Source organism: Leuciscus leuciscus, assembly GCF_965113295.1.
Source record: "Leuciscus leuciscus genome assembly, chromosome: 11".
NCBI classification, from domain to species: domain Eukaryota; kingdom Metazoa; phylum Chordata; class Actinopteri; order Cypriniformes; family Leuciscidae; genus Leuciscus; species Leuciscus leuciscus.
The window spans coordinates 28,031,943-28,041,907 of NC_138735.1; the positions used below are offsets into that span (position 1 = coordinate 28,031,943).

General features: G+C 34.7%; 1 protein-coding gene across 1 annotated transcript; it reads left to right on the plus strand.

Annotated features, from left to right (window-relative positions):
- Nucleotides 1-997: 997 nt before the first annotated feature.
- Nucleotides 998-9,509, plus strand: rbbp8 (retinoblastoma binding protein 8). Its single transcript, XM_082183787.1, has 18 exons — nt 998-1,421; nt 1,778-1,820; nt 1,974-2,069; nt 2,174-2,280; nt 2,412-2,484; nt 2,653-2,807; nt 3,992-4,081; nt 4,159-4,229; nt 4,431-4,507; nt 5,426-5,714; nt 5,817-5,898; nt 5,993-6,063; nt 6,637-6,742; nt 6,829-7,020; nt 7,136-7,196; nt 7,984-8,071; nt 8,184-8,325; nt 9,074-9,509. The coding sequence occupies exons 1-18, from the start codon at nt 1,289-1,291 to the stop codon at nt 9,175-9,177; spliced, it is 1,980 nt and encodes a 659-aa protein (XP_082039913.1). The 5' UTR covers nt 998-1,288; the 3' UTR covers nt 9,178-9,509.
- Nucleotides 9,510-9,965: the final 456 nt, after the last annotated feature.

A 9,965-nucleotide genomic window follows, 5' to 3' on the forward strand; every position in this document is an offset into this window, starting at 1 on the left:
ATTTTAAATTGTAATAATATTTCAAAATAGAACCAGTTTTCTGTATTTTTTATCAAATAAATGCAGCCTTGATGAGCAGAAGAGACATCTTTCAAAAACATAAAAAATAATAATGTTTCCCAACTTTTGACCGGTACTGTCTGTCCAGTGTATTTGTCTTTTGTTTGTTTATTTATATGTATTATATGATTATCATAACAGTATATAGGCTATTGCTTCTGCTGATAGATAGATAGATAGATAGATAGATAGATAGATAGATAGATAGATAGATAGATAGATAGATAGATTAGATAGATAGATAGATAGATAGATAGATAGATAGATAGATAGATAGATAGATAGATAGATAGATAGATAGATAGATAGATAGATAGATTTTAACTGAAATAAATGGTTTTAACTGAAATAAAACCATGCCAATCTCTAGGTATGGTGAAGGCTATGTGATGATGTGGGGCTATTTTAATTCCAAAGGCCAAGGGAACTTTATCAGGATGCATAGTATCCTGGATCCATGAAGTAACTGGCCTTTAAAAATAAAAATCTGCCTGCCTCTATGGGAATTTAACATAGGGGTGTCCAGACTTATGCGCCCTGTATTTTAAGGAAGAACATTTATTTATTTACGATACATTATTCATTCACAAAGAAAATTGGTGTCCTTAAAGGTTGGATTTTTCCAATTTTTTTTAATTAAGGCATTAAGTTCAATTTCCAAAAGATGATTTTTTATTCCTCTTTTTAGTCAACTTTAGCATGGGTGTCTAAACTTATGCATAGTACTGTAGATAGATAGATAGATAGATAGATAGATAGATAGATAGATAGATAGATAGATAGATAGATAGATAGATAGATAGATAGATAGATAGATAGATAGATAGATAGATAGATAGATACTCTTAATGCAGTTTTCAGAGTGGCCACTAGATGGTAGTAAAGCTCTTCTGATGAGCCGCTGCTAAACTCCCAGAATACACCGCGAAGGCGCGGAACCCGAATCCGAATATTTACATTATGGAACAGACATTTACACGAGCTCTGCGATGCGCAATTCTATTTTTAACATATTAATACGTTCCTTGTTCTGTTCTTATAGGCAAATACATGTAGCGCATGATGTCGTTCTGGAAACAACCGAAAGGAATATATTAGTCTCTCCGCTGTTTGAGATGTGAGCGAGATAAAGCGAGTTCCAACTTTATGTTTTTGTCTCAATACTTGAGTTGTCACTTGTGTGTGTGGGTGAAACTGATTCGACTGAAGGAGTGTGATAGATATACAGATGGACTGTTTGAGGATGAGCACTTCAGATCTCAGTGGACACAGTCCTGCTTCCAGCATTCCTGCAGAATCCAGAGAGAAACTCCAGGATCTGCTGCATTCCGTGAAGGAGCTCCATGACGCTGCTCTGCAAGGTAACGTCACTGCACTAACCTTTCCCTGACTGTATGATTTACAATCTAATATTTCCTGCACATAGGGGGGAAAATCATGCTTTGGGGAATCATAATTATTACTTAATTACGTCATAACTCTAAAATAAATAGTCATAACTGACACAGAAAGTCATGATTTCTAAATTTTACCTCATAATTACGATTTATTATTATCTATGTATGTCATTGTGACTCAATATGTCATAATTTCGACGTTACATCATAATTCCAATTAGTCATAATTTTGACTTATACTATCAGTTTATTTAATAATATTTTATTAAAAGTTTAACAATATGAGATGCTTTTGCACTGATAACTTTTCTCATTTTCAGAATTACTGGCAAAAATAACCAAACTGAAAAAAGAGCGCTGTCTGTAAGTCTAAATTTTTTTATAAATCAGTTTGATTTAATGACTACTTGACCATTGAAATTGTGAAGGACTTTTAGAGACTTTCTTCTGGTGTAATAATTCTGTAATAAATGTCAAATATGATCTCTAACTGTAATAATGCGGCTTCCCTCTCAGGGATGCTCAGAGACTGAGTGAATTTCACAGCAAGAACCAGCAGTTACGAGAGCAACAGAAGATCCTGCAGGAGAAGATCAGACTGTTAGAGGACAGGTGCTCATTTTTACCTCTTTAGCAACATATTTATTATGTTTATATTATTTATTCAATTTGTTCTGGAAGTTTAAGTTGCCATTTTCTTTTGTCTCTGGGTTTAGGGTGTGTTCTGGACCATGTGATCGTTGTGCTGAGAAGCAGATTACAAAAACAAACTCTGAGTTTATTGATGCTAATCTGAAAAATCTGTCTGTCATATCTGAGCTAGGTGAGGATTTTTGTTTTCTGTTCCATTATGTATCATCATATTGTGACTCAATCTATATATATATATTATATTTATCAGTCGATTAGTATCAACCCAAAAATCTGCTATAATGTGTGTATTGCTGAGTTTAGAGGCAGAGAGGAAGACTCTGAAAGATGAAAACAGGAGACTGAGTCTTGAGCTAGAGCAACTTAGAAAGTCTGGGTGAGTCCCAGAATCAAATGAAACATGACATGAATACTGATAAAGTGCATCACATGAGCGTCTGATGTCTTTGTGTGTGTGTGTGTGTGTGTGTGTGTGTGTGTGTGTGTGTGTGTGTGTGTGTGTGTGTGTGTGTGTGTGTGTGTGTGTGTGTGTGTGTGTGTTTAGTTCTCCGCAGAATGTGTTTTCTGAGGCAGAGGAGGGGATGATCCCAGATTCTCCTCGTCGTCCGCTGTCTTTACCTGTCGCCAGCAAGATGAAACGACGGAAAGAACAGAACCACGTCCGCTACACCGAGAAACCATTATCACTCTCACACCCCGGTTAGACATTTAAAATGAGGAAAAAGGCTCAGCTGCACTGTTTAAATGACAGACGTTATGCATGACATCCACTAATTGGATGTTTAAAAAGCCATATTTAACAGTTCAGGATGTGTTGGGTGATCACCTCTGACCTTAACTCCCATAATTGCTTTTTTAAAGACAAAAAGTTTTGAGAGTAAAAAATAAAAATGAGATTTGTTTTACACACAGACACGTGTGTATGTGTGTATATATATATAAACACATACACACACACACACACGTGTCTGTGTGTAAAACAAATCTCATTGTTATTTTTTACTCTCAAAACTTTTTATATACTAATATAGTATATAAGTAAATGGATATAAATTAACTTTTCTTTATATATACAGGTGTATATATATATGTGTGTGTATGTTTATTTAATATATATTAATTTAGCTATTTAACAGCTATTTTAATAATTATATAGATAGTTATTGGTTTTGAATTATAGTATATAAATAAATAGCTATATATTTTTCTATATATATGTATGTGTGTGTGTGTGTGTACACACATGCATCTATAATTTTCATTTTTGTAGTTATGAAGTCTTCAATATATATATAAATAGCTATATATTAATTTTTTGTTAATTAATATTTATTTTAATAAATATATATATATATATGTATATTTGTTATTAAAATAGCTATTAATTAACTAAAAATTCATATTTTAAATGTAGTATATAAATAAATAGCTATATATTAACATGTCTATATATATATACAGTATATATGCATATTTAATATATAAATAGTTATATATTAATTTAGCTACTTAACTGCTAATTTAAAAAAATTATTATATATACACTACCGGTCAAAAGTTTTAGATCGGTAAGATTTTTAATGTTTTTAAAAGAAGTCTCTTCTGAAGGCTGCATTTATTTGATTAAACAACAAAAAACAGTAATATTGTGAAATATTATTAAAATTTAAAATAGCTGTTTTCTATGTGAATATATATTAAAGTGTAATTTATTCCTGTGATCAAAGCTGAATTTTCAGCATCATTACTCCAGTCTTCAGTGTCACATGATCCTTCAGAAATCATTATAATATGATGATTTGATGCTCAATAAACATTTATGATTATTATCAATGTTGAATATATATATATATATATATATTTCTTTCTTTTTTCTTTTACAGAACCCAGGCGAGGAGATCCATCTGTGCCCTTCGGCTGTAATGGTGTGCTGGTCGCTGAGACATGTGAAATGGATGTGACTTGTACGGCAGGTATTATGAGCTGATCTTAACGTTTTAAATGATAGTCTTTGTAAGCATAAATTTAACGTGTTTTTATTTTATTTTAGAGCCTAATAACAAGAAACATTTCAGGACTGTGATTCCCGAGACCTGCCGTATAGAAGTCTATCCAGAACAGGTTCTGCCTTATCTTAATTAAAGTTTGACTTATACGACTTAGTCATTCATTGTATCCCAATATGCCTTTTTTTTTGGTTTAGTTTCAGTTGTGCTTTTTGATGACCTAGAAAATACCTAGTTATGTACAGAAAACCTCTATATATCCGCACTGGCAGTGTTCAGCTGTGTGTGTGTTCACATATCCAATGTTTCTCTTCAGTTTGATGAGAATGATGAGGATGAGGATCTTCACAATGAACGAGGCCGACAACCTGAGTCAAATGACAGCACAAACATGTAACGACACACTCTTAAATCCCCCCAAAAATACCATTTGAACTAGGGGTGGAACGGTACACAGAAGTCACGGTTCGGTTCATACCTCGGTTCAGACATCACGGCTCGGTACGAGTTCGGTACAATGGAGGGAAAAGCAAAACAAAAATGCAGAAGGCTTGTACATGTCTCAGGCTGGACCACCAAAGGAAAATAAATTACTTATGCCTTGTATTTTTTAAATAAGTTTGATTAATAAAGTAAAGGCATAGAACCAGTTTATTTGTAGTGCACTGAGAATAGTTTTATATAATTAGTTAATTAATTAAATTAATAAATAGACAAAAAGACCTTGAGATATGTTTGGTAACTGTACCTGAATGAATTGAACATTTATTTGCTACATTTCAGATTAATATATTTGTTTTCCTTAAAATTTTAATTAACAGTAACTTAAACACTTTGCAGTTTGAAATTGAATGATGTCCTGTATAAACAAAATGAATGAGTATGTTTTTATGTTTCCACTGTTTGATCGCGCCCGCGCCTCACACACACACACACACAAATATAAGTAAACACTTTGCGACTTTTCGATCGCGCCCGCGCCTCTCTCTCTCTTTCTCTCTCTCTCACACACACACAACATATTCCAGCTTTGCAATCTTTACATCGCAGCCTGCTTCAGAGGCTGGGCTACAGGTTAAGTGTCCCTAAAGAACCCGAGTATCTAACAGTAGTTCCGCATTACATTAATTAATTAAGTTTTATTTATTTTTGTACCGTGTATTCTCCGTGTAAATTTATGCACCAAACCGTGACGCCCGTACCGTTTCGATTCAATACGAATACATGTACCGTTCCACCCCTAATTTGAACTCTCACTAATGACCAGTGAGACAGAAATATTGAAGCTTGTTTTTGATATATCTGTTCCAGCATCGCTGCAGTCCAGAATGACGATTCTCCGTCCATTTTGCATTGCCGTCCGTTGGATTCTCGAGAACAGCAGCAGCCGCCGCCCGCAGACTACTTTCCACACACACCTTCAAATAACAGCACATGTGTGCCAGTTAAAGGAAAGAGAAAACATACAGATGGCAGGAAAAGAGAAGAGAAGATTTCTGATTCCAGCCTGGATGATCCTGATGAGACCGAAATCAAGGGGATGATATTTGCGTCCACTCCAGCTAATGGTCTTAAAGAGAGCAAGAATAAGGAGACAACGGTTAGACACAGTCAGACAGAACCACTTTACCACCGGATTTACACATTTCAAAACAGTTTCACATAAAAGTATAAGTTTTCTAATTTTATGTAACTTTTGCAGGATTCCAAGAGAAGGAAATGTTTGGACCAGCACACACCTCGCAAAAGTTCTGTTCAGAACCAAAACACACATTTTCCATACGGTAATACAGAAACATTATGAACAGTTTGCCATAATAGTTTACTGATAATCTTGAGTAGTTTAGGGTGAATCATTTTGCTAATGTTTGATGACAGATCAGAGCTGGAGTGTGGATCCAGGAGCGGATCTGGCTCAGTATGATACAGAGAGTTCTCTTCAACCAGAGGTACTGATACACACTGAAAATTTATTCTGAACATTTTAATTTTCAACCACCATATTTACACTACACTACTAACCTAATATGTTTATTCAGCAAGGATGCATTCAATTGATCAACTGCAACAGTAAAGACATTTATGTGATGTTACAAGATTTCTATTTCAAATAAATGCTGTTCTTTTGAACTTTCTATTCATCAAACAATTCTGAAATAAATGTATCACGGTTTACACCGGGCATGAAGCAGCACAACTGTTTTCAACATTGATAATAAAAGTTTCTTGAGCAGCGAATCAGCAAATTAGAATGATTTCTGAAGGATCATGTGACACTGAAGACTGGAGTAATGATGCTGAAAATTCAGCTTTACATCACAGGAATATTTTACATTTTAAAATATATTCGAAATAGAAAAGTTATTTTAAATTGTAATAATATTTCACAATATAAACATTTTTACTGTGTTTTTGATCAAATAAATGCAGCCTTGGTGAGCAGAAGAGACTTCTTTCAAAAATCTTTCAAACTTTTTCATTTACTGTTTATATAATGTGTTTTTTCCCCCAAATTGCACTAGGCCAGATTCAGAACAGACTTGGAAACAATGGACACCGACTGCACATTTGTGAGTCACAGTCTGCTCCTGAGAGGCCAGAAGAGGACGGGACAATCCCAAACCACTGGTATCATATGAACAAACAGCTGATTTGATTTGTAGCTTCGGATTGATTTCTGAGGTAAACGACTTCTACATGTGATTGATCAACAGGGATTGGGCAGAGGGCAAACGACAGCCTTGCTGACATCTTTGATAAGACAGGGTTCGGAGAATATGAGTCTTGTCCACAGGACGAGAGCTCTGTTCCAAAACAAGACAGTACGTTTGAGGAGGAGGAGAGAGGGGAAGATGATGATGATGATGATGATGAAGAAGAAGAAGAGGAAGAACAAGTGGCAGCAGGTAATGTGTCGTTTCTCCAGTAATTTCCAAATAGCAGACACAGTTCTCCAGTAGCTTTGTTTTATTTGTCCTTCATCTTTTAAACCTTTTTACCAAACATATTGCGATTGTTCAGAGGAATTCCGCCGGCCTGCAGACCTGAACCGAGTGACGTCTGACGGTGGTGCATCTAGCAGGTGAGAAATGTGCTTTTATTGGTAATAAAGGCTCTTGTTGAGCTGCTTTGGAAAGATTAATATTGTGAAAATCACTATACAGAAAGTTTGAAATAGTGGTATTTTAGTATCATTGAGATATTCAAGCTTAATAAACAATCAACTTGTTGTCCATTTTTGTCATTTTTAATACACATTTTTTATAAATATGTCTATGGAGTTTAAAAAAAAATTCTTTAGTATATCAGATTAAATTTTAATATGAAAATGAAAAATGTTGCTTTGGCAACTGGCTGAAATAAAATGTATAAATATAAAAATATATATATTTATTTATTTCAGTTAATGTTTATTTTATTTCAAGTAACACATTTTTTTAATGGTTTTAGTTCATTATAATAATTCTGGTTTAAAAAGTATTAAAGTTTAATTTAATGCAAATACTTCAGATTACATAACTTTAAATGCACATGGTCCTAAAATACAGTCATTTAATGTCAACAAAATAGATGGTTAGAATAATAAAATTATTAGCAAATTTGGGGTGGTAGTGGCGCAGTGGATAAGACACATGCCTTTGGTGTGAGAGACCCGGGTTCGAATCCACTGTGAGACACCAATGTGTCCCTGAGCAAGACACTTAACCCCTAGTTGCTCCAGAGGCGTGCGACCTCTGACATATATAGCAATTGTAAGTCGCTTTGGATAAAAAGCGTCAGCTAAATGAATAAATGTAAATGTAAATTAAAATCACTCATGAATTATATTTGTACATTTGTACGAGACATTGTTTTGCTTTCTATTCCAGGAATAAGTCTTTTGCTCATGTGGAAGTTGTGCGTAAGAAAGACGAAAGGAGAAAACTAAAAGGACATTATTGTAAAGAGTGTGAAGTTGTGAGTCAGTTTATACAGTATATGACCAACTATATATATCTCCTTTTGCTAAATAATCATAGCATCGATGATAATTAAAAATGTTGTAATTAAGAGCATTCTGTTGTTTCAGTATTATGCACACCTTCCAGAGGAAGAGAGGCTGAAAAAACTGTCTTCCTGTTCACGGCATCGCTTCCGCTACATTCCACCTTCCACTCCGGAAAACTTCTGGGAAGTGGGCTTCCCGTCGACACAGACCTGTGTGGAAAGAGGTTCTGCATTATGTCATTTTGACAAATAGAAAGAAATGGATGAAACTTTGAAATCTTGCACTATTAAGAACTATTTAACAAAATAAAAAATAGATTATTTGCCAGTGTGTCTGAGACTTTTAAAGAGCACCAATTACGCTTTTTTTACATTTTCAGCTTTCTTTAGTGTGTAATGTTGCGGTTTGAGCATGTAAAGCACAAACAAAAAGCACAAAGTCACTCCAAAGAGAGTTCTGTATATCAGTAAGTGTTTCTGAACTCCCTGAAACGCCTCCATTGTAGTCTTGAGTTTTCTTCATTCCTCATTTAAATAATTCCCGCTCAAGGCATACGCAAAAAAGGGGGTGAGGACTGGTTGAGTTAGTTGTTGAAACTCACGCTTAGGGGCAGGACATTTCCCAAACATGCTCGAAGCGGTTGACCAATCACAACACTCTGGTTCAGCCGACCAATCAGAGCACATTGTGCTTTTCAGAAGGCGGGGCTTCAGAGAGACAGGAACTAAACAGAGCGTTACTGGCAGACTGGGAATAGAGGTGCTGCAACAATGGAGAATATGTGAAAAATAATGTGTTTTTTGAACATTCAAGTCAAAAACTAATTCTAGTAGACACTAAAATCAAAAGGGCATAATATGGCCTCTTTAATATATAGACCTCCTGCGCAAGAAAAAACAGTTCATCAGTTTATTCAGTTTATCTTGGTCATTGAAGCATTTAGGTAACATTCATTGCTTTGCTCTCAACAGGATACATCAAAGAGGACGATCAGCCGGACGTGCGGATACGCAGGAGACGACCGTACCTCGCCATGTTCTCCCCGAAAGTCAAGTCCCAAAAAAAGCAGCACTGAGTCGACCCGTTGTGACTTCAGATGGGATTTAAAAACCCCTCTGGAACTAAATGGATAAATCCTGATTGAGAGTGAATCTTCTGCTCATGTCCTGAATCACAGCTGCATATTTTAATTTATTTTATATGTATGTGTTACACTGAGTAATTCAATGTCCTCGGATTTTATTAAAAGATTTTGATTAATAAACAAACCTTATTTTGTCTAGAGGATTTTTTGAACTATGTAAATTGTTTACATGTTGTATGCTTGATTTTGACTGTATTTTGTAAAAAAAAAAAAAAAAAAAAAAACATCTTTAAATGGTACTAATAAAATCATAATAAATCTTTTTTAAAGTGTATTTGTTTACAGTGCATCTAAACATATGATTGTTCATAGTTACAGTAGTGAAATAAATTATTTTAATAGTGATGAAGAAAATAGGTCATAAATCACTTTTCTGCAGTTTATACATTTATGTAATTTTTCTATTCAGCCTATACAATGTTCTGAATAGTCCATATTTTTAGGCTTAAGTAGTTAAATATGAATTCATGTTTAATTTAAATGGTATTTTTGTTAAATATTGAGCATCAGATTCTGGTTCTGTGTTGAGTCACCACTTGCTGCCCAAAGAAAAATTGCCTCCTGAAGCAAAACCAGCTGAACACCACTGACTTCTACTATTAATGTGTTATGAAGAAAGCCATGCGTGACTCTTGAGTGCTTTTGTGCCGACAGCTGCAGGGAGCTGCACTTTCAGGAAGGGTTTCTTGCTGAGAAGATGAATCGCAGACAGCTCTCTC